The following is a 25,882-nucleotide window of genomic DNA, read 5'->3' as shown; positions in this document are numbered from 1 at the left end:
AGCATTGGGGGGCAGTCAGGGGTGGGGGTTCCTGGGGCAGTCAGGGGACAGGGAGCGGGGGTGTGGATGGGGCAGGAGTCCCAGTGGGAGTGCGTCGGGGGCAAGAAGCGGGGGGGGGGGCAGATGGGAGCAGGGGCCGGGCCAAGTCTGGCTGTTTGGGGAGGCACAGCCTCTGCTAACTGGCCCTCCATACAATTTCTGAAACCCGATGCGGCCCTCAGGCCAAAAAGTTTGCCCGCTCCTGGGATAGGAGGACAGGATGCAGAGATAAAATTTTTAGACACCATTAATAAGTGCTTCTTGGAGCAGCTAGTCCTGGAATCCAGAAGGGGAGAAGCAATTCTTGATTCAGTCCTAAGTGGCACACAACAGGTGAATATAGTTGAACCAATCAGTAATAGCAATCATAATGTACTTAAATTTAACATCCTTATAATGGGGAAAATACCAAAGAAATCCACAACAGTAGCTCTTCACTTCAACAAGGAGAACTACACAAAAATGAGGAGGCTAGTTAAATGGAAAATTAAAAGGAACAGTTACAAGAGTGAACTTCCTGCGAGCTGCATGGAAACTTTTAAAAAACACCATAATAGAGGCTCAAATTAAATGTATACCACAAATAAAATAAAATAATATAAAAAACAGTAAGAGGACCAAAAAATGTCACCGTGGTTAAAGAACAGAATAAAATAGGCAGTTAGAGGCAAAACATCATCCTTTAGAAATTGGAAGTCAGATCCTACTGAGGAAAATATAATACTACTAAGGGATATAATAGAGGACTAAAAATCATGAATGGGGTGGGGAAAGTAAATAAGGAAGTGTTATTTACCCTTTCACATAACACAAGAACCAGGGATCATCTAATGAAATGAATAGGCAATAGGTTTAAAACAAACAAGAGGAAGTACTTCACACAATTCAGAGTCAACCTGTGGAATTCGTTACCATGGATTGTTGTGACGGCCAAAATCATAACTGGGTTCAAAAAAGAATTAGATAAGTTCATGGAGGATAGGTCTGTCCATGGCTATTATCCAAGATAGTCAGGGATGCAGTTCCATGCTCTGAGTGTCCCTAAACTTCTTATTGCTAGATGCTGGGACTGGATGACAGGGCTGGATCACTTAATAAATTGCCCTGTTCTGTTCACTCCCTCTCCAGTATCTAGCACCAGCCACTGTTGGAAGACAGGATACTTGGCTAGATGGACCATCGGTCTAACACAATATGGCTATTCATAAATTCTGATGTTTTTATTGATATCACTGGGAGCTCCACTGTCACATGAGGACAATGGCTCTTAATATCAGCATAACAAACATCAAGACTTACACTAAAGTCTTTGGAGTACTTGTGGCACCTTAGAGACTAACAAATTTATTTGAGCATAAGCTTTCATGAGCTACAGCTGAACTGAGTTGTAGCTCACGAAAGCTTACGCTCAAATAAATTTGTTAGTCTCTAAGGTGCCACAAGTACTCCTTTTCTTTTTGCGGATACAGACTAACACGGCTGCTACTCTGAAAACTAAAGTCTTTGGCATTACAGTGAATGTGTTTCAGCAAATTGTTTAAAACTGAGAAGATTATTTTCTTAGTGATATGCATTTAAGAAAAGTGTGAATGCATAGTCTTAGTCTGTGCATACCTGTTTTCTAGTAAGATTATTCTGAGGATAGAAGAACTACTATAAATACTGGTTAGCTATAGATAAGTACTATATTGCTAGGAGCAGTGAGAAATTTGTCCATGACACTGGATTACTTAATATGCCTAATCTTTACTATGAGGTTAATAATAATTTTTCTTAGTTCTGTGGAAGTAGACAAATTAGATAGGGTCCATGTTAATCTTTTCAAAAATACAATACTCCTATCAGCACAACTGCATAAGGAAAGATATTGCCAACCTGTATTCAGTCTTTCACCTGCAACCATTCACACAAAAAGAAAAAGAAACACCTACTGAGATGAATAGATAATATTTCAAAGAAGTGGGCCTCAGCTGGAGAACTGTTAAGTGTTTTACTTGGGGCACTGCTAAACTGAGAATCATGCCTCCTGAAATCTCCTGTGAAGCATTAAAAATAGTATATATTTCATGAGGTTTATCATTAAAAGAACAGTCCTGTATTTTTAATTTTAGATTAACAAGTTAGTGGTTCCAGTTTGGTTTCTCATTTGAGGAAGGAGCAATCTTCTGTGCCAGTGGTTCCTTGTTCAGGTCACTAGTAATAATGTTTAGATGAGATCTTTGAAAATTTTAGAGATGAAAAAACTATGTTAAGTTTAGATTCATGGAAGCACATGAGCCCCAAGGGAATTGAATTAATCACTGTTAAATGCTAAGCAGGAAAAGTTCAGTCTGTCTTTTCCTCTGATGGAAACATTTATTAATTCTGCAAAGCACCTTGCATTTGCCAGTGAATTTGCTAATGTTCGCGGTGACACATTTACCACTTAAATTACAAGCTGCTGGTTTTCCAAATGTTATGGTTTTCTGAGAAGAGTATTTGCAATTTACGTATCATGTGCTGATTCTGTTTCTAGCTATCTTCATTTCAATAGCATGAGGGACCCTTTGTGTAAAATATGTGCCCTGTGTTGCATTATATCTATTTATATAGATCGCTTTCATAGATATTTTGGCTTCATCTCATTACTACCTATTTTCCCCCACTCTAAGGATTAGAACCTGCAAACATTTATCATGTGTATGTCTTTACTCATGTGAATAGTCTTATTTAAATCAATGGAAATATTCATATGAGTAAAGTTAAGCAAGTGCTCAGATGTGTGCAGGATCTTGCTTAAATCATTGCAAGTGTGACCTGAAAAAATATTGTGCCATCAGTTTTTAAACAGAACTTCTCCTTTGAAGTCAGTGGAACTAAAGCAAACTGATTCTGAGGCCATACAGCCCTTACATGGGAGATGAGAATTGGGCCTATTTTTGACTACACTTGATAATGTTTTCTCCTGCTGATTTACAAAGAAGTGTTACAAACTGTATTAATTAATACTTCCATTTTGTGAATCCACTGTGCTACCTTGTTGTAAGAAAAAAGCTCCATAGCAGGGCATACAAGGGATAATAAATATTATTGACAGCTATCCATATAAATAACAATCAACGTGGATATATGCTTCTTAAAAACTGGGACAATTCCCACACTTTAAAATTTTTTTTGGCTGGATTCACAACTTCTACTGTGTCTCTGTGTATGTGTGTGTGCGCATGTATAAAACTGCATTAATTTTAAGTTAAGTTTTCCAGAGCACATCGCACACAAATCCACATCAAGGCACACAAGGAAACAGCAACTAAGACATTCAGCAAAGTTTTCTACGTAAATATAACCCATAGCCCACAAATTTCAGCCTCATCCTGAACCAGCCATCAATCTTAACTGACCACATCTCTACTTCCCCAGTGCACATAAATATGCAGATTTCAATCCTGTAATTTTGATTTAAAAATATCATATATAGAGCAATCATTAGCAATATCGCTCACCCATTTGTATAGCTTTTTTATAAACACTGCAGAAAAACATTACACAGCTACCATTTGCAATCTGACATAACACCTTGCTAATTTACGTATACCAGTACAAATCCATATGCAGTAAACTGTTAGGGGAAGAGGCAGTCTTTTCATTATGTGTTTGTACAGCACTGTCAGGAATAAAGCCATGCAGATATGCCTGCTCTGTCTCCTAACAACCTAATTAGCCTGACAGATCTCCCTGCCTGATTGGCTGAAGAAGCTATCAGGCTTGCTCTTAAGCTCAGCAGTAGCAACAATTTTCTGGCTGCACAACACATATGCCTGTGGTTATGCTTCTTTCCTGTGCTAATCTTGTTCCAAGCCCTGCTTTTGCTCCACCTTGCTCCAGCCTGGACCCTGTCCGGTGTTGGGACAGTGCTGAATTATTATGAATTACTGTCGTTGATATGAATAAGTGTGATAACCCTAACCCTAAGCAAAGTAAATTAGTTAGTTCCCCAATTAACATCTGAAGAGATCTGTGATGCTGTGAGACAGAGGGCCTTGGGGTAACCCAGACCCTGCTGCGAGGGGCCTTTGTGGGATGTTTGAACCAGAAGGCCTCGAGGTAACTAAGACCATGCTTCAGGGGACATCTGATAGACTAAGTACCCGAGAGAGAAAAAAGGAGAAGAAAAGAAGTCCCCATCTAGGACTGGTAGCTATACCTGATTTGTTTGCCAATCAGGATACTGTGTAAGGCCAGCATAGTTACTGAGGGTTAATGCTTGGGGAAAAGAGGATTATTAGGGAGATGTGTATTATGTAACTTTACTGCTTGTGCGATTCTTTCTCAAATAAATTACTATGCATTAAGCATATTATTTCCAAATTTTCACTGGTACCAGTAACAGTCCGCCCAGCTGTGGGCCATTAAGGATCCATTTCAGCATCTGGCACCTGCTTCTGCCTTGGACCTAGCCTTGCCCCTGCGTTGCCTCACTCCAGGTAACCTGGTTTTGACTCTTGGCTTCAATTCATGACCTCTGACTTTGATTCTGACCCTTGGCTCTGGTGTCTGACTTCTGAGCTCTGGTTCTGACCACACTTTCCAGTTCTTGTCATTCCCTGACTCACCACCCACAATCCATGCGTTCATTGGTGAGCGAGCACAGTACAATTCAGCTCCCTGTATTTCCAACAATTTTGTCTCCTGAAACTTGACTATGGGGACCACAGACCAGGAGCCTTTTACATTTTGGTTTGCCTTCCCCAAGATTCAAGTCTGAGCAGGTTAATCCACAGGGAATCTCAGCAACCTCCAAGACCCCTATCACTGCCTCTGTGCAACCTCCCAAATATAAGGACTTTGTCGCTGTGTGTGTTAAAAAAAATACAAACACCTTGCCACCCCATTGACCTCCAACCTGGTGCAGAAGCCCCTTTCAGCTACATCTACTCCCTGAACTGCAGGCTCTCCATGACTACCTCCAGGAAAACCTACAAAAGGGTTTATTAATCTTTCCATGGGGCTCCGATTTTCTGTGTAAAGAAAAAGGATGGATCTCTAAGGCCTTGTGTTGACCATCAGGTGTTAAACAGGGTTACAATTAAAAATGGATATCCCCTCCCTCTCCTTAATGAATTCTTTGAAAGACTCCACTCCACTAAGATTTTTACTACACTGGACCTTTGCAGGTCTATAGCAGGGGCGGGCAAACTTTTTGGCCTGAGGGTCACATCGGGTTTCCAAAATTGTATTGAGGGCCGGTTAGGGGAGGCTGTGTCTCCCCAAATAGCCAGATGTGGCCCGGCCCCCACCTCCTATCTGAACCCCCCCTGCTTCTCGCCCCCTGACAGCTGTCCCGGGACTCCTGCCACATCCAACCCCCCATCCTCTGACGGCCCCCCCGGGACTTCTATCCCATCCACCACCCCCTGTCCCCTGACCATCCCCGGAACCCCTGCCCCTGACTGCCCCCCACCGCTCCATCCAATCTCCCCTCTCCTTCCTGACTGCCCCCCCGGGACCCCTGCCCCCGTTCAACCCCCCTGTTCCCTGCCCTCTATCCACGCCCTGGCCACCTGACCACCACCCCAAACTCTCCTGCCCTCTATCCAACCTCCCCGCTCCCTGCCCCCTTACTGCACTGCCCATAGCACCGGGTCAGGCTGCGGCTCTGCAACTGCACTGCCCGGCTGCCCAGAGCATTGTGCCAGTGGCATGGCACACTGAGGCTGCAGGTGAAGGGGAATAGCAGGGGAGGAGCCGGGGACGAGCTTCCCGGGCGAGGAGCTCAGGGGCCGGGCAGGAGGGTCCTGTGGGCCGGATGTGGCCCATGGGCCGTAGTTTGCCCACCTCTGGTCTATAGCTTGGTTCGGATTGGAAAGGGATATGAGTGCACACAGTACGGACACTTTGAATATTTGATCAGGCTTTTCGGCCCAGTGACTTTCCAGCACTTCATGAATGATATCTTCAGGGATGTGCTAGACGGCTTTGTAGGCATTTATCTTGATAATATCTGCATCTTTTTTGACTATCAGGCTCTTCAGGATCACCACATGTGCAATGTCACAGAAAGACTTCACCAACACCATTTATGTGTGAAGCCTGAAAATTGTGAGTTTTACCAGGATATGATATAATTAGCTACATTATCCCAACAAGCTAACCATGGACCCATGCAAGGTTGCAGCCATATCCAGCTAGTCTGTGCCAAAGAACATCCTTAGGGCACATCAATTCTTAGACTTCATTAATTTATACAGGCAGTTCATTGAGGGTTTTCAAGTTTTCAAGTCTGGTTTGAGCCAGACCCAGGTCTGAACTACATCCCCTAGCAGCTGTAGGCTTAACTGAAAGCAGCTTAAGAAGTGTTCCTGTCTCTAACACTCAGATGCCCAACTCCCAGTGGGGTTCAAACCCCAAATAAATCAGTTTTACCCTGTATAAAGCTTATGCAGAGTAAATTCATAAATTGTTCGCCCTCTATAACACTGGTAGAGAAATATGCACAGCTGTTTGCCCCTCCACCAGGTATTAATACATACTCTGGGTTAATTAATAAGTAAAAAGTGATTTTATTAAATACAGAAAGTAGGTTTAAGTGGTTCCAAGTAGTAACAGACAGAATAAAGTGAATTACCAAGTAAATAAAATAAAACATGCAAGTCTAAGCTGAATACAGTAATAAAACTGAATACAAATAAAATCTCACCCTCAGAGATGTTTCAATACATTTCTTTCATAGACTGGACGCCTTCCTAGTCTGGGCACAATCCTTTCCCCTCGTACAGCCCTTGTTCCAGCTCAGGTGGTAGCTAGGGGATTTCTCACGACTGCCACCCCCTTTGTTGTGTTCCACCCGCTTATATGGCTTTGGCACAAAGTGGAAATCTTTTGTCTGTCTGGGTCCCCACCCCCACTTCTAAATGGAAAAGCCCCAGGTTTAAGATAGATTTCAGTACCACATGACATGGTCACATTTCCCATGTGACTCCAAGCCTTCATGCCTCCCAGCCTGATTCACAGAAAGCCTGCCTGCAAACAGAGCCATCCACAGTCAACTGTCCTGGCTGATGGGAGCCATCAAGATTTCAAACCACCATTAATCCCACTTTGCATAATTACAATAGGCCCTCAGAGTTATATTTCATATTTCTAGTTTCAGATGCAAGAGTGATACATTTATACAAATAGGATGACCACACTCAGTAGATTATAAGCTTTGTAATGACAAGTTTCAGAGTAACAGCCGTGTTAGTCTGTATTCACGAAAAGAAAAGGAGTACTTGTGTACTCCTTTGTGCATATGCTCAAATAAATTGGTTAGTCTCTAAGGTGCCACAAGCTTTGTAATGATACCTTACGAGAGATCTTTTGCATGAAGCATATTCCAGTTACATTATATTCATACTCATTCATACTCATTCATAAGTGAGTGCAACGTCACACACTGCTTCTTGAATTATGATCAGGACAATTTGTTGTCTCTGCTTCCATATGCAAAGCTTGCATATAATAATGCCATCCATGCCTTCACCCAGCAAAACCCCTTTTTTGCACACTAGGGGTTTCATCATGACTTTCATTCAGATGTCCCCATGAAGTTCCAAGTACCCATTGTTGCAGATCTAGCTATCCATCTCTGCCATGAGCTCAGGGAGCAATTACAAATAACTAAGAAAGCATATAAGCATCACACTGACCAGGAATGCCAGGTCACTCCCAACCTTGCCATAGAAGGGAAGGTCTGGCTGTCCACCTGCAATCTTAAATCGACTCACTTCTTGGCCAAGCTGGACCACCAATATCTGGGCGCTTTCTAGAGTAAGGCATGGGTCAACCTGTAACATTCAAATGGCAATTACCCAAGTCTCTGAAGATTCATTCCATATTTGATGTCTCCCTCCTATATATATACCGAAAACCCCTTCCTGCACCATTCTAGCCTTCTGCCTCCACCTGTAACAATCCAAGGGTAGGATGAGTGCATGATGAAACAAAGCCTTGACTCCCTGTGTGTTAGGGGACAACTCCAATGCTTGGTGGACTGGGAGGATTACAGCCTTTATGAATGGTCCTGGGAACCAGCGGAACACATCCACACCCCAGGTCTGCTCTGAGCTTCTCCCAGAAACTACCCTCAGAATCCAGGCATGAGGGTGCCTGCGGGGTGCCCTCAAAAGGAGAGGGTACTGTAGGAATAAGGCCCTGCAGCTGCTCCTGCTCAGTCTCTCTACAGCCTAAGGAGCACAGCTAGACGACATCAGTCAAACTGCCTGATGGATCACATCTTCTGATTGGCTGAAGAAGCTAGCAGGCTTGCTTTTAAGTCCAACAGCAGTTCTCTGGCTGCTCATCACATACACCTGTAGTTATGATTCCTACCTGTGTGTGTCTTGTTCCAAGCCCTGCTTCTGCATTGCTCCCACCTTGCTCCAGCCTAGACCTTGCCCTGTATGCAGCCTTGCTCCAGCCCTGCTCCTTCCTTAGACCCAGCTTTGTGGCTGCCTTGCCTTACTCTAGGTAACCTGGCTTTCACCCTTGGCTGTGATTCCTGACTTTGGCTCTCACCATTGGCTATGGCACCTGGCCTCTGACTTCAACTCAGACGCAGGGCTCTCATTCCTGGCTACTAATGCCTGTTCTAATCACTTGGCCTGCTACCTGCTACAACCACTAGCAACCACATCCTCCTGCCAAGTGCCTAGTGTACTGGAGTTCTGCTCTGTGATTGGGGCTCCTAGGAGTTACTGCAGTAAAAATATAATAAATAATAATAATAATTACTATTACTATTATTAATAACAAGAGCCATGTACAGTGTAATACATGAAAGCCAAACCAACCCTATATTAATCAACAGAACTCATGAACGAATAACCAGTAAACATGGTTAGAGTTCAAAAGTTATTCAGGGTGGAGAGGGAGGTATGTCGGCTATGGGTGATAGTGAGGTAGTTTAGCTTAAGATGAGGAACAGATGCATGGAGAGCAGATGGGATACTGAAAGACTTAACTGCTTTTTCCTTGTTTTATATGCTTTGTGCTAATGAGCTGTGCAGTTTAGCAACCTTAAATCAACATTAACCCCCCCCCCCATTTTTTTTTGGAAGGGAGGGAGAATATGTAGATATATGTACTGCAAATTTTGACAAGTTTTAAATCTCATGTATCCTTTTTTAGGTTCCCTTCCTCCATGCTGTGTTGCCCCCCCGTCCTACCCCTCCCCCCAACCCTACAGAAGTGATCAAAAGCCTTTGGAAATAGAAATTGTATCACCTCACAAATCCCTTTGGTCGCATTTAGACCTATCAAAAATAGATTTTAAAGCATTGTCCAAGGATGTGAACAAGTTTTAAATGTGATCAGACTAAAAATTTTACGTTTCACCTGATGCCACACAAGCCATTTTGCAAGCAGTGTCAGGAAATTACAAAAAAGCATTTGTTGTTGAGCAAGTAGCTTATACAGGAAAGGAAAAACTAAGGTTTTGTTTTAGCAAACTAACCTAGGTCACTCAAACAAATCAACTCATCACATGCAAATAGGTTTTGTAGGTAGTAAAATACGAAACTAACATTAGTAGATGTGTTTTTTTTAAGATTGTAGAGTTCCTCAGACATTTCCAGTCTGGTAGAAAACAGAAGTAAGTCTAAATCCAGACGGAAAAGAGCTACACTGACTTTTCCAACCATATGGCCAATCTTGTAGTTGTGTTTTTATCATTGGACTTGGCAGGCTGCCATCTATAACAGTATATTACCACAAGCTAAAATAAGACTATTGTGCTTATTTTCAATTTCTTTCATGACTTTTATGTTATGTACAAATGTGTCACATTGTTCAAATTGACTCGTTTCAAATGCATGGTTTCAAAGGGATCAAGTATGATGTATGAAGTATTTATTGTTAACATTTGTTTTAAATGCTATCATTGTATTAAGCAATCTTTAGTGTAGTCAAGACAGAAGAAAATTCAAAGCACAAGTGGGCAGTACACTAAACACAATATGGGCATGAAAGAGTTTTAGTTCCAGTAAAAATTATATCAATGAGAAGTACATATACATATACATAGGAAAGACTTGAAGATGACCTCTATGTAGAACTGAAGGTCATTGGTGGCAGTTTGATACCTGTACCAGCTGGTGTTATCATCTTTGCAGTCTGATTAGCTATCATCCAGTTAAGTTAAGTTAAGTTACAAAACATTTTTCTTCTATCAGAAAGAGTGTTACCTGTTTGTGGAAAATCTGTCTAAGAGGAATATACTGGTTCTTAGTATAAAAAATGATGGAACAGAGAGAAGAAAGCAGGGATTCTACTGTCCTAGATTCTCTTCTTCTTATAAATTAATGGCGTATACCTAATATATTTGGACTCATAAATGTTATTCTACCTGAGAGCTCTGCAGGATATAGATTTTATGCCAACTAAATCTTCCTTTATTCTATTCTGTGGCCTTAAAACTGATCTGCCACTACCATTACCTCTAGGTATTATGAAATGGAAATATCTAGGTATTATGAAATTGAAATATTATCTGGTTTGCATCCTTTGAACTCTTAGAAACCTTCATTAGAAAGCTGTTTCATTGTCTTCAGAGTTAGGTCATTCATGAACTATGTATTCCTTTTAGGGATGATAAAAGATCAGAACAGGTAAGTGTGTGAGTGTGTGTGTATTAAACATATAACACATAAAATGAGTCCTAAACATTCAGTTCAGCAGAAATATCATGTTATGATTTTTAACAATAGAATATTTTACTGGTAAAGTTCTTTTAAGATCATATTAGCCCAGTTAGTATTTTTTAAGAAGGTAAAAGTGTCATTCCTTCAAACATCTGCTTTTTATACCTTATTATTCAGTCATGTGTAGTCTTTTTTAACTGCCGCTCATGTACAGCGTCATGGCTTAGCACGAGAGGAAAGATTCAAATGGTGATTGAAAAGAGAAACTAGCAAGTGAGAGGATAAGAACAACATAGATTACTGGTACCTTTTTTATTTAAAGGGAACAAAAATATATTCTATTTCTACACCAGAGTCGTGTTGTTCACCTCTGGCCAAATCTTCAGCTGGTGTAAACTGACTGCAATGGAGCTATGAAGATTTACACCACCTAAGGATCTGCCCAATAGGTTTAAATTTACCACTGTGCAGAGGGGCCAGCACAAGGTGAATTGCACAGCAAAATCTCATGTAAACACTCAAAATGGAACCTAAGTGTGAATTAAATGGCATGTAGGCTTTGTACAGAGGTGATATTCATCCTTATTCATTTAAGAGCTTTCAAGTGAGAGTCATAGAGTTTATCATGCCACAAGTTTAGGTTACCCTTCCTATGTATAAAGGTACTTTATATAGAGCCAAATGCATTGAACAAATACTAAAGCACCTGCAAAATACAAGTCAGATTAATTAGTGACTTAACCAATGATGTATATTACACGCTGGGTGTACGTTAGTGAAAAAAAAATAATTTAAATGATTAAAGTAGTGCCATTTGCGTCAACCTGGCATCCTGTGATGTGTAAGATAAGTGTAATTTACATAGTGAGAAAGCAATAAGCCTGAAACTTTGTTGCCCTGAGTCTTTTGTAGTCATTTACATCAGTGCAAAGTGGATGCAAAATGTTCCCATGCTTTTCGGTAGCATTAGTGTAAATGATTAATTAAGCTGCAAGGCTACAGGGAATCAGGCCCAGAAGATGAGAAATACATAAGAGGAAAAGCAACTGAAAAGAGGGTATACAATAAGCCACACAGGAATTGGGCATGATCACAGGATAGAGAATGCATGGGATCATGATGAAGAATTTAAAAGTGCTGATTTTGAGAGCTGGCTAATATATCCAGCGTTAGTGTTCCCACTGGTGACAGTTTAAGAAAAAAGCTCCAGATAAAAATCCAGAGTCCTTTGCCATTTGAAAAGGCTTCAACTGTTGCCATCTCTCTCCTGATAATCTGCTGAATAGTCCATCTTGCTTTGATAAAACTTCTAGACTTTTATTGTCAAGCTGGTTATCTACTGTGACCAGTGTTCCTCCCAGTTTAGTCAAGCAGGATGTTTCTGTGATGTTTCCTCTGTGTGATCTGAGGAATGTGCAATGTGTTGAGAGTTTTAGACTGCTAGAAAGGATAACTTTATATTGAGAATGGGAGAAATTTTGCTAAAATATCTAGCAAAAATATTTCCATTTTTCATCAACATTTTCACTCTTCCATTTCCATGATTTCTGAAAAGGGCAAGGAGTGGAGTAAGAGGAAGTTGGAAACCATATTTTCCTGTATTTGTTATATACCTCTGGGGTCCCCCATAATAGTGAGAAGTTTTTAAAGAGAAAAGCAAGGAGAAGAACTATTAGAAACATCCAAGAGCATCCTTAAGTATCTTTGGGAGGCCAAGGGAGAAGACATCACCGACTGGCACATGTTTGTTATGAATTATTTCCTTTAGAGGCCATATGTTTACCATCTCAAGGGATGAACTGTCTTCCCTCAAGATGCAGCAGGAGAGGTGGAAGCTAAAGCTTTATGGTGGAGCTAGGACTATGGTTCCTTTTTACAACATTTTGCTTGGGACTGTGACTTTTCCAGCCATGGACTTCGGGAAAACTCCTCCCTTTCCCCACCCTTAAGTATGACCGTATTGCAATAGGTCAGAGTCAGAGCCTGGAAAAAAAAACAAATCTTTGGGAAGAACTTGGTCCACTCCAATCTGAGATAAAACAGAAGTATAAATGGCTCTCTGGAGAGCAGACATCTGGGCTAAGCAGTCCTGATGTAAGAAGTCTAGTCATGACCAAGCATAAAGAGAAGGCTTTAGCAGAATCATATGGTATTGTTAGTTCCTCTGTTGATCAAATCAGTCCCCAGGAAGAAGAGTTTTGACCGATCTCAGCATCCTTGTCAGTTTTACTAAAACAGTGTTTTGCCTCAGTTTTGTACATTCCTGCAGACTGGCTACCTCAGAAAGCATCTAGCCACAAGGGCTAGTGGAAAGGACAGCACACTAGCTGAGTGTACATGCACCTTCAGAACCAGCTTGCATCAGTCCTCTTACATGTTGACTCACTGGTCTCATACATACAAACAAGACCACCAGATGATCCCACAAATGTATGAGCTATGGAGCCAGACCTCCCCTGCATGTAGAGCTGAATCTACCTTTCAGTGAGGCACGTGAGGAAGAAGGATGGAAAAGCGTCCTCAGCTACCAAAAGCCGCCTGTGTACAGCTCCCTGACCCTCTCCCAAACCATCTCTCTGTAACCCTCTTATCCAGGTTGACACATACACAGGTGAGAATTGTTCCCTTCTTCCCTTGAAAAGTCTGCCCACCCTGCCAGCCAGAGAAGAATTAAGTGAAAATCCAGGCAAGGATAGAAATAGAAAGTACATAATTTTCCCATGTAAGAGTCAAGAAGTCTGCATATTGAATCAGAATTTATTTTTACTTATTTTTTAAATATATATACATATATATATTAGCAAATGGCATGATTTTGCAACTGATTTTTTTCTTGAAGTTGAATGGTTGAAATATGCTTTATATTCAAAAGAAGAATTTGCAGCAGATATCAATACATGCTTGGATGTGAACATTACTTAAATGATTTTAGTTGCAGTTAAATGTAAAATCAAATTTGTGCATGCCCGTGCAAGGCCTGATTGCATGCTCACAATTAGAATTTATGCAGATTCGTAAATCCACATACACTGATGAATATGTGGTAGTTTATGAGACTCTAAAAACAAAGTATATGCAAAGACATCAGCAGAAAATGTTTAATCCACTTATTAGGTCTGATTGAAACTGGGAAATATATGGAATTTCCTCATGCAGTGGCTTAACCCAACATTATGGTTTATATGACAATTAACATTCCCCATATGTTTGTATTTTAAACTGAAGTACTGGAATATTCCCAGAAAACAAAATTAAACTGGAGTTAAGGTGGTAAATACATGTTGATAACTTACAGGAAAAACTTTAATAGAATGTTGTAGTTAAAAAGAAGTTTGAAAGTCAACAAATTGATTTAAAAGTTGTGCTTAAAACAACATTACACTCAATGGCCATGCAGAGCACAGGTGCCTCCAATTCTTCCCTTTTATCCTCACCTACCACCCACCCAAGACCATGGGATCTCAAATAGATCAATGGCTCTCTGGGATCTGCACTGGTTGCCTTCTAGTTGGAGTTTAAGCCAGTATTGGCTTTGACCTAAAAAGTGCTAAATAGCCTGGGACCTGCCTGTTTACAATATCTTTCATTGTTGTACGCAGTGTAGTTGTAGCCATGTTGGTCCCAGGATATTAGAGAGACAAAGTGGGTGAGGTAATATCTTTGATTGAACTAACTTCTGTTGAGGAGAAAGAGACAAGCTTTTGAGTCACATAGAGCTCTTCTTCAGGTCTAGGAAAGTGATGTTTGGAGTACCTTGTCTCTCCACTCATGAGATATTTATTTCCCCATGCATTACTGCCATAATTTAAGACCAGTAGACATGGGTGGCACATAATGAAGGCTGGGGGAGGCTAAGCTTCCCCAAACCTTGTGCCACCAGGAGGAGGAGGGCAGTGGCGGATTTGGAGCCCCCAGAAAAATCTCCCCCCGCCATGGTCCCAGGGCCAGGGTGGGGGCACGTAGCTTTTCTGGTCTCAGGGCCACAGCGGGGAGGGGAGAGGGGCCTCAGCGTGGAGGAGGCAGAGTGGGGGTGTGACAGGGCAGGGCCACTGGGGAAGGGGTGAAATGGGGTGTGGCCTTGGGGGGTACAGGTGAAAAGGGCTAAATTGGGGAGGGGCTCCAGGCTCAGAGCTTGAGCCAGGGCTGAGAGCTCCTCTATGAACCCAGCTGAGGCTGAAAGCTCAACCCCAGCCGGGACCAAGCTCTCAGCCCTGCTCCAGTGGCCCCAACCAAGCTCTTCTCTGTGGAGGAGAGAAGGGGGCTGAAAGCAGCGGAGGTGTGGCCTTGGCTGGAATAGACTGGGCCTCAGCTGGACAAAGCAGGGTAGGGGGCTAGCCTCTCCAAGGGGAAGCGTCACTTGCAGCCCATGCCAGTAGAGATGCTTGAGCTACAGTTTCCAGGGAGATGCTGGCAGAACTTTCTCCATGAATCTTCTCTTTCCCTCCCCTTTCCCATTCTGAAAAAAAAGCCCCAATATGTTCCTCTTCAGGATACTTTTTGTTGTGGGGCTTCTGAGATGAAGAATGTTGTTTTAAGGGTCATTTTTAGGGAGGGTGGGGGTATTTGCCTAATTATTTTCTTTAATTAGTTTCTGTGGTGTATGGTGAAGGCTATTCAGGTTTTGTCTCCATGTTTGGTTGTGCTTTTAAATAGTTGGTAGTGGTGCCTCGGTGGCTTTTTGGTGTTTGTATTAATAAATCTGAGTCAACAATTTAATACATCTTGTAATGAAACCCCTCTCGGGTGCCATCCCCATATCCTTCCAACACTCAACACTCCACGCTCCAGTATGTGTGCCTCCCATCCATTCTTCCATGGCTCTTCGAACCCATTCCCTATTCCTGATTCTTCTTCCCTCATGAGAAGAGGTCCAAGTTGCTAGAAGTCCATAACTCCAGTATTCCATAATCTTGTACACCTCTACATGCAGCTCAAGATGTTGTTTATAATGTACAAAGCTTTAAATGGCTTGGGACCCAGCTCTCTGAGTGCTCACCTCTCCCACTCTCTCCTAGCATGATGGTTGTGATGGGGTTCCTGAGGTACAACCTGAACTGTGGGACTGCTGAGCCCTCTGTCCCACCAACTTGGGGTATCCCTCTCACACTGTGATGCTGTGACAAGTGACAAGTGGCCAACCTCTGTCAGGTACTGCACTGACATAGACATCCACAGACAGGGACACACCCAACTGAGTTACATGAGTGCTTCTCCCAGCCACTCATAAACCAACAATAGAGAGGATCCAGCCAATTGCCCCCAGTTCTCTAGCCTGGAACCCTTGGAAATGCCATCTTGTCCTTGTTAGAAGCCTGACCAGTGTAAGTTTATTATCCAGTCGATATGGAGAGGACACACACTCACCTTTGTAACCTGAGCTGATATTGTCCAACCACTTCAACCAAAACACACTGCTTTAGGTAAAATGGAAAACAGATTTATTAACTACAGAAAGGTAGATTTTTGGTGATTATAAATAGTAAGCATAGAGCTCAAAGTTGATTACCTAATAAATAAAAGTAAATTCACAATCTGACTTCTATAAACTGAATAGGATTTGAATCAAGCAGTGTCTCATCCTGATGGATGGTATAAACAGGTCACAGGTACATAGGCTAGAACTCTGCTCTGGTCTGGGACCACCCTCCTCAGTTCAAAGTCTTTGTCCTCCAGATGTGTTTCCAGGGGTTGAGTTGTGGGGGAGTGAGGCCAAGTCGTGATGTCACTTCCCCTCTTTATAGTTTCTTCCAGCTTCCTGAAAAGATTTATGCTTGTCATGTGGAGGTCCACCCCCATTGGTCAAGGAGCCTCCATTGTCTACATGCTCTTTCTGAAAAGTCTTCTGGGATGGCCTTTGGGCAAGTGAATTCACCTTTAATTCACCATCAGCATGTCTGGCTACTCCATTGTAGTACCTGAAAGGCTGGTTGTAGGTGTTCCCAAACTCACAACATATTTTAGTAACACACACATCAAAACTTCATAAAACTTCAAATTAAATGGTAGTATATACAATCCAACAGTATATTAATGTTCAACAGATCAAGACTTTTAAGATGATATCTCATGAGGCTTACTTTGTACAAAACATATCATAATTACATGACAGCAGTGAATATAGGGGTTTCAGGGTGCTGGTTTGAGGTACACAATGCAACAATGGTTCTTTCCTGGAGTTGTACATCCCAGGACGGGCAAAAGGGTGTTCTCAGTAGGAGTCTTCATGGTTGGATCATGGTTCATGAGAGCATAAATTCAGTAAGCTTCAGGTCACAATTCAGGAAGTATCTGGTCAAAGCTTTGAGTTTGATTTCTCAGTTCCATGCTTCTCAGTAATTTTTTTTTTTATGCTTAGTGCTGAAAGAAGACATGCCAATCTATCACATAGTGAACTGTTCCCAAAGTATTTCTGACCTGACCAGAAATGAAAAGTATTGTATATCTCATGAGAAGGCCTCTCATCCAAATATCTTAAAAACTGTGCTGGAAACCTTTTGGAAAGTATCCAGACTTCAGTGTGTTTAACGAAACTAAAGACTGTATCATGCCATTGATTTTTAAACTGCACTTCCATCTAGGACAGTGTTTTTCAATCCGTGGGTCGCGACCCAATACTGGGTCGCGGCATGTCATGCACTTGGTCGCCTTGCTCTGGTCAGCACTGCCAACTGGGACATTTAAAAAGTCCTTTTCCAACACTGCGCTGGGCCCCAGAAGTGGCCAGCAGCAGGCCCGGCTTCTAGGCGGGGAGCCATGGGGTTCCGTGTGCTGCCCCCACTCAAAGCATCCTGTGGGCAAGAGTCGTTCAAAGCTGCTTGCGCACCACCACCTAGGAGTGGGACTCATTGTTGGCCGCTTCCAGGGTGCAGCGTTATCCGTGCTGCCAGGAGGAGGCGGGAAGCCTGCTTCTGCAGCCCAGCTGCGCCGCTGACTGGGAGCTGCCATAGGTGAGTCTGTGCTCCAATCCCACGCCCCATCCCTTGCCCCAGCCCTGAGCCCCCCCAAACCTGGAACCCCTTCCTTCACCCCAAACCCCTCATTCCCAGCCCCACCCCAGAGCCTCCACCCCCAGCCCAGAGCCCTGACCCCCTCCTGTACCCCAACCGCCTACCCTAGCCCAGAGCACCCTCCCGCACCCTGAACCCCTCATTCCTGGCCCCACCCCGCAGCCTTCACCCCTGCACCCCAACCCTCTGCCCCAGCCCTGAGCCCCCCACACCCCAAACCCCTCATCTCCAGCTCTGTTGGGTCATGGGCATCAGCAATTTTCTTCAATTGGGTCCCCAGTAAGGAAATTGGAAAACCATTGATCTAGGGTGACCAGATGTCCCGATTTTATAGGGACAATCCAATTATTTGGGGCTTATATAATTATCTATGTCTTATATAGATGCCTATTACCCCCACCTCTGTCCCGATCTTTCTTACTTGCTATCTGGTCAACCTACTTCCATCATATTCAGTTGAGACTTATACTTAAAATACTGATGGCATGGTATGGGCCTAAGACTTTTGCATGTAACCCATCACTAATAGTATCAGTTTTAAGATAGGTCAAACATTTGGACCCAAAGTAGGACATATTGCAAACAATGTGTATCTCCAATTTTGTTGAACTTGATTTGTGTTGCCAATGAAAATGCTTATGTATATTTCTTTAGGTATTTATTATGAGAAATTTGTACTTGAGCCAATACACAGTAGGAACCAGAATGATTTGCAGTAAAACCAAATGTAATGTTTGACATTTCACTTTATATCTGGTTTCTTTTATCACCAGTTCTAAATCTAACACCCCCACCCTGCTTTTTAAATGGAGTGAATATAGTGCTTAAAAAAGTAAAGCTGTTAATGATGGTTAGGGATACATATAGTACAATCAGGTGTAGTGCAAGCTTCCTAAAGCAACTCTGACGGCTTCTTAGTCTTGATATGCCAGACACCATCTATTCCTGTTGTGGGCCTTTAAAGAACATACAGTGCACATCATGACAGATTGCATGCTGGTTCTTTGTTTGGTATGGACAAAATGACACTGGAATAAATTTCATTTGAAACTAAAAAACAGGTTTGTAGCCATATTTTCAAAGTTTCTAGGCCATTATACCAAGCATACTTCAGAAGCCTCAGACTACAGAACAAAATAATACTGTCCATTATCACTCTCATTCAGATCTGGACAAGGAAAATAGATCTCAGCTGTGAGTTATTTATGCACAACTTCAACACTTTAAACAAGTGAGTAGTCCCATTGACATAATTAAGTGTGTTGCCCTAGTCAACAGCAGCAGTTATAGGGAGTTCAGAAGAGCTTTCATTCTATCAAAAGGTGTAATCTGACTCATTTAGAGATCTCTTCTGCTCTGTTAATTATAGTTTTGATTAAACAACTTCCTTCCATTTGAAATTCTGAACTAGACTGCAGACAGTGGGCCTAATCCTCCATTTCTTGCATACCCAAAACTTCCATTGACTGGGCCCGTTGTTGGTTCTCTGAGAACTGTAATTAACAAGCTTGCTACACTCATGCCTTACATCCTTTGATCCACTTCCATGATCACAGGTTATTATGTAGGGCCAGATTCTTCAAATACACCCAGGAAGGGTGAGTAGTTCTTTTGACTTCTACTATGTAAGTTCTTGTGCTGTCAGACTCACAGGGAGGGACTTTTAATCACTGAAAACGCTCAACTGCAAATATATTTATCACTGCATGATGGATCATTTATCCTTTTCCTGCCATTAGGTCCCATAAGCAGTGTCTTGGTGAACAAATATGGTTGCCGGCCAGTGATGATGGCAGGAGGTGTATTGTGTTCATTTGGAATGATTGCTTCCTCTTTCTGCAATAGTGTCCTGGAGCTTTACATATGCGTAGGAATTGTTGGAGGTAAGTAACTGGTTCAAAAATGGTAACTAGTCCAGTTAATTTCAGCTATCCTGCACTGTACTCCTTTAAACTGATTTTTAGGATATTAAATTACTGCTTGGGCTATTTCATGCACCTCTGATTATTTTATTCAATAAATGCCCTATGTATGTGCCATACTGTACTGCACTATAATTACAATACCGGAATTGACTGACGCATGACAGCACTTATTAGAGTAATTTGTATTGGATTTTGCATTGATTTTTTTTTAGCTTTCAGTCATACCATACTATGAATAAAACAGCAGAGATGAGTAGTGGTCTAGTAGACACGCAAACTCTATACTAAGCTCTATAGGCTCACAAACTATATATATATCCATATTCGGCAAAATAGTATGCTGGGCAGGGTCCAGCTGGCCCCAGAATAAAAATATTCCTGTCTGAAAACAAATGCTAAATCACCAAAGCTCTAGGAACTGATCAAAGGGTGGGAATTAAAGTAATAATAAAACCACTAGATTAAATTACCTCGCTACCAAAGGGATTCTAATTTTTTAAAAGCATCTCTTTTGAATAAAGAAAAGGTGAGCTTAGAGGTCATATAGAAGCATAGAATACACAAATGAGATCTTATTCTGTCACTACATCAAAGCTTATGTTTATCTGTAATTGACTTGAGTAAAAGTTAATCATTTTGAAAAAAACCCTTTCTTACTGAATGTGGTGGGTTTCTCGTTTGTTTTGTTTTGTTTAAGACCTCACCTCTCTACTTTTTAAGAGTCAAATGCAGAGACCCACTACCTAGCGCAAGGAATGAGCTAGGTACTGGGTTTGCCCATGGGAGAAGAGGGAAGGAATCCTTCCTCTGAGACTACATAGCGGGTGCATTGCTACTAAAACTCAGCGGTTCTGGTGTATCCCCACCCAAAGAGAAGGACCACAGGTGGATCCTCTGACTGCACATCTGGCCCAACTCTGCCTCACCCCTGTGCTCTGCTGTGCAGGGAGCTGGGGCTGTGCATCCCCACACAGCCCCTTTCCCACCCCAGTGCAGTTGCCACTTAACGAGTGATTCCACTACCAGGACCTTCAGAGCTGTGGATGTGGGGCTGGATTTCCTGCAAAATCATTATTTATTAATCATTTTACACCTTACTTTGGATACATGTTCAACCTTAAAAAGGGATAGAGGGATAAAAGCCAGTGGATTTATACTTCTAAATATAATGTGCTCTCTTTTGTAGATGAAGTGACATTTAATAACTTTTGTGAAATGAACCAGGAGAGAATTGTCTTGCAGCTTAGTAAAATACAAAAATGGTGTATTCAAGGTCTTGATACCATTGTTCCTCTGTCACTCCATTGTCTATATAATTGCTCAAACACTACTATGAGTATTTACTTTTATTGCAATGCAATACCAGGAAATGACAGAACTCGAGTGTGACATAGTGCTGACATTAAAATGTGTGGAAAGCAGTGAAACCACATTTCATTTTCCAGTGCTGATAGCATTTTATCTTCATTTGGAATTTCTGAATGGCATTTTAGCTTTTTTGAATGATTTTGTCTGCTTATCGTGAAGGGTTTTCAATGTATTACATGCAATAATGCTGTGCTCTTTTGTTGTTTAGGTCTTGGCTTAGCCTTCAACTTGCAGCCTGCCTTGACTATGATTGGCAAGTATTTCTATAAGAAACGTCCCATTGCTAATGGACTGGCCATGGCTGGAAGTCCAGTGTTTCTAAGCACACTGGCACCTCTCAATCAATTTCTCTTTAATGCATTTGGATGGAAAGGAAGCTTTCTCATTCTGGGAGGACTTCTTTTGAACTGCTGTGTGGCTGGGTCACTTATGAGACCTGTTGGACCAAAACCAGTCCCTCCTGTGAAAAAAGATGTTGAGAAGGGATCAGGAGATTCAGCCTTACACATGAATAACAAGAAGTCGTCATTCTGGCAAACCGTGAATAAATACTTAGATCTATCCCTCTTTAAACACAGAGGGTTTCTGGTTTATTTGTCAGGAAATGTTATTATGTTTGTTGGCTTCTTTGCCCCAATAGTATTCTTGGCTCCTTATGCCAAACACAAGGGAATTGATGAATATTCTGCTGCTTTTTTGCTGTCTATTCTAGCTTTTGTAGACATGTTTGCTAGGCCTTCAATGGGACTTGTAGCAAACTCCAAATACATCCGGCCAAAAATCCAGTACTTCTTTAGTTTTGCTGTCTTGTACAATGGCATCTGTCATATCATGTGCCCACTGGCCGAGGACTACACAGGCCTGGTGGTGTATGCTGTACTTTTTGGGTTTGCTTTTGGAATGGTTAGCAGTATCCTTTTTGAGTCATTGATGGATCTCGTTGGTGCTGCCAGATTTTCCAGTGCTGTGGGACTTGTCACAATTGTGGAGTGCTGCCCTGTTCTCCTAGGCCCCCCTCTAGGAGGTAAGGATTCTTTTTTATTGTCCTTTCTGATGTCACTGGGCTGAGTGTAAATATTTAAGTTATTATTTATATGTATCTAAAATATTAGACATGCACATGTTACTTAATGTTGCCAGAAGAACTGTCATGTTTTTTTCACCGCTTGTTCTTTTGAATTTACCTTTTTTTTCCCCCTTTTTCTTTTTGGCATATCACAGATTTAGATTTATATGCAGATTTATATTGCCTGTGTGTGTATGGTGTGTGGCCACCATGGCTATGTATGTAGCTATATAGGTAGAGATACATACAGAGATAAGATACAGTATTTGCTCTCATTGCTAGCCACCCAGTCCTATTTTTCATGTGCTTTACTCGGCAGTTAGAAGTGCTGAGAGCATCTCTTCCGTAGTGGTGCTTCCACTACCTCCTGGCCAGCACAGCTCCCTCTCTGTCAAATTGGCTACATTCATGGGACTCCACTTCATTCCCCATAGCAAAGAAGCTACATCTATAGTTGCTACCTCACAAAATGGCTCCTAATTTCCCTAACCAATGTCTGCCAAACCAGTGGCTGCTTAAAAATAAAATGATACATATATAAATTGTCATTTTAAAGCTCCCCACATGCTACTTTACTACCTTACTGCTTTAATCCCAAGTACAAGGGAGGTTATTGAAATAAGATTGTTTCTCACAACATGGCTAGGTAAGGTGCACGCACAAGAAGGCTCTGATGGATGCTGCCCCTCAGAGCATAAGCAGAGCATTGTCCCTCATTATGAAAAGACAGTGCTAGTTAATTTTCACATACTGATCACCACTAGAATTCTGATAATAGAACTGGGATTTTCAAAAGAGTTTTAGTGAATTAGGTGCCCAAAATCCAATTTTAAAATCCCTGACCAAATATTATTTTGAACTAAAAATATACAAATATATACATTTGAGCTAAAAAATATTAGATGTTATAGGTGTGAATTATAAATGTAGATCCTAGTACTGCAAACTCTTTCCTGCACGCTGACTACTACAGGCAGGAGTACTTCCATTGAAGTCAATGGGACTACTCAAGTGAGTAAAGTTATATAGGTAAATGTTTGCATGACCCAGGCTATAATTTGTACTAAAATAACATCTGTTGAACTTATTTGTTAATGAAAATGTAAATGATGCCAGCTGATTATAAAATGTACACTTTATTTTATTGAAATTAATATTTAACAGTTATACAAGTCATTCCAAATGATCTGATCTCATCTTATTTTCATAGATGTTGGAACACAATAGATTCCTCTAACACGGACAGTTGGCATGCCACCTAGTGGAGGGACTGTGCCTATGACTAATAAAATCCCATCACCTCAAACATTGAAACCTATATTAATATTAAATCTAATATTAATGGAGTAATAAAGTATACAGCTATTTATTTTTCTTATATTTGTTATGTGGATTTTTTTAAAAAGGATACATTTTGGATATAATCACCTTTGGATATAGTCACCTTTGTTAATATCTCTACTTGAACAGAGAAAACAAAGTAGGGATGAATAGGCTGAAAAGCTCATATTCCAGTTTTGATCTGTTCAGGTCTCTTAAAGTATTATGATGATCTCATGCATGAACATTAAGTTAATTTTTGTTAATAATTCTTTGAGACTGGCACCATTACAAATTAGCAAATTGCCTGGGATATCTACCTAAGTTGCAACAATATATTAATATTTTTGTAGACTATATTATTATCTCAACATATAAATTATTTTAGTATTCCCCAGTAGTAAGCATAGGGAATACTGCCAATACTGAGGTAAACATTTCTATTTGTTTAAGGCAAAAACTACTAACTTTATAAAGGGTAGCCACTGTGCATTACCTTCAAAGGTCTTATTGCATTAGATAAAACATTACTGCTTTTAAATGCTTTGTAAAATGTACTTAAGTTTAATATTAAAGCAGGTCAACAAATTTCATATGGAACACTTTTCCAATGGAAAAAAATTAAAGGAAGCGTTTTGATAAAGTGAAATATTTTGACCTTATCAGAATAAAACATTTCATTTTTTGTTTTGAAATTATATATATTCTATTGTTTTCTATCACATTATATTATAAAGTTCATTAAAACACAATTTTAAAATATACAAAAATTATAAATATATAGATAAATCAAAATAGAAACAAAACTGTTAGATTGACTCAAAACTCCCCCCCCCCCCCGAAATTTCATTTAGCAGGATATTGGACGTTTTTCAACTTTATTCTGATTTGGAAAATTTGTGATTAAATGTTGGAGTTTCCCACAGAAATTCTAACTTTTGACCAGGTCTAACTGGTATGTCAGTATTATGGCCCCAATCCCGCAAACCATTTAAGCACATATTTAAATTATGTAAATCATCCCATTGACTTCAATAAGACTACTCATACGTAACTTAAGCATGTGTTTTATGTGCTTTGCTGTAATGGGAGCCCGTCTTTTAATTTAGAGTTTAGAAAATGCAACAGAATTACAAGAATGACACAATGCGAAAAGGCAGTCAGAATACATTTTTCTTTGATCTAAATGGCTTATGCACGTAAATCATGCTTGCTCATTGTGGCACTCCCCTTCTGGCAGTGGCAAGGTCAACCTGAGATTGACGAGCCTGATACAACCGGGACTAACAGAGCAAGTTCTTTTAGCTCAGACGGTAGAAGTTCATGTGTTAAGATACAGAGGTACCACATTTGATCTTTGCTGCCGATGATCCACCCTGGAGAGTAACCATTACCCATACAAGTTTGGGAACACACTTCAGCGTGTGAAACTCAGTTTTCATGACAGGGGTGTCTGCACACCAAGGTGAAATATTCTGTCTTTGGGGACAGAAGAAGTGGAACACAAATAGCAGCGGCACAATGAGACATAGTGACAGCAGCTGAGAAGGCAGACACCTTTCCAGATTCTTGTCTGCAAGCAGCCGCACTGAGTGCTAGGCATTCATTCCAAAACAACAGTAGAAAGACATTAGGAGGAGAAAAAAAAAGACAGATTTGAATAGAAAAGTATACAACCTACTATTGTTGACTAGGCTCTACTTCCTTAGTCTTTCAATTATTTTACTACAGATGATGAATGCAATAACTGCCAATCTAACTAATATAAAATTTGTCACAGCTGCACTGTACATCTGTCTGTGAAAATGCCCAATATAGGACAACTTTTATCATGTTGAAAATACTTTTTATTGCAGGACATATATTGATAATACCTGTGGAAGGATCTGGAATTTATTTCTGTCTACAGTCGGAATATTTTCAAGTGTGGTTTCGTTTTGTTTCTGTCTTTCAGGTTGGTTAGTGGATATAACTGGAGACTATAAATACATGTACATTGTCTGTGGATCAATTGTGATTGTGGCAAGTATTTGGTTGTTCATTGGCAATGCCATCAACTACAGGCTTTTGGCAAAAGAGAAGAATTTAGAAGATAAAAAACAGAAAGCACTAAAGAAGGAAGCAGAACCTTTGACCAACAGTGAGAATGAGGAGGCTGCCAACAGGGCTGACAAAGTACTCAATGATTCTTCGGAAAGGGAAACTAATATTTAATATGAAATATGGCTCAGACATCAATGTTTTTGACTTCCATTACAAGTATTTTGTCAAGATACAGGCCAGGTTTTGTAATAATAATGATCAGTCACAATATTGGATGAAAACAGAAATTTGCCAAATTTGCCAAATTACCACTGACTGTTTGTTTGTTTGTTTGTTTATTTTGGTGATAAGAATTTTAGGTTTCAGAGATAGCGACTCCATGCACATGAGTCCATTCCAACTATGACTATAGACAGTATGAGTCAGGGAGAGTTAAACTTTAAGGTCCTCCATGAC

At 41.0% G+C, this 25,882-nt stretch overlaps 1 protein-coding gene across 1 annotated transcript in view; it reads left to right on the top strand.

Moving 5' to 3' along the window:
- SLC16A7 (solute carrier family 16 member 7) overlaps positions 1 to 25,597 on the top strand; it is a 58,245-nt gene extending 32,648 nt beyond the window's left edge. The window contains exons 2-4 of the mRNA XM_077807756.1: positions 19,444 to 19,587; positions 21,206 to 22,021; positions 25,338 to 25,597. Coding sequence (XP_077663882.1) covers positions 19,444 to 19,587; positions 21,206 to 22,021; positions 25,338 to 25,597 — 1,220 coding nt within the window. The remainder of the gene's footprint in view (positions 1 to 19,443; positions 19,588 to 21,205; positions 22,022 to 25,337) is intronic.
- The last annotated feature ends 285 nt before the right edge of the window (positions 25,598 to 25,882 follow it).

Source organism: Eretmochelys imbricata, chromosome 1, assembly GCF_965152235.1.
Source record: "Eretmochelys imbricata isolate rEreImb1 chromosome 1, rEreImb1.hap1, whole genome shotgun sequence".
NCBI lineage: Eukaryota > Metazoa > Chordata > Testudines > Cheloniidae > Eretmochelys > Eretmochelys imbricata.
The sequence above is the reverse complement of the archived record's forward strand: the minus strand, read 5'-3'. Positions and strand labels throughout refer to the sequence as shown.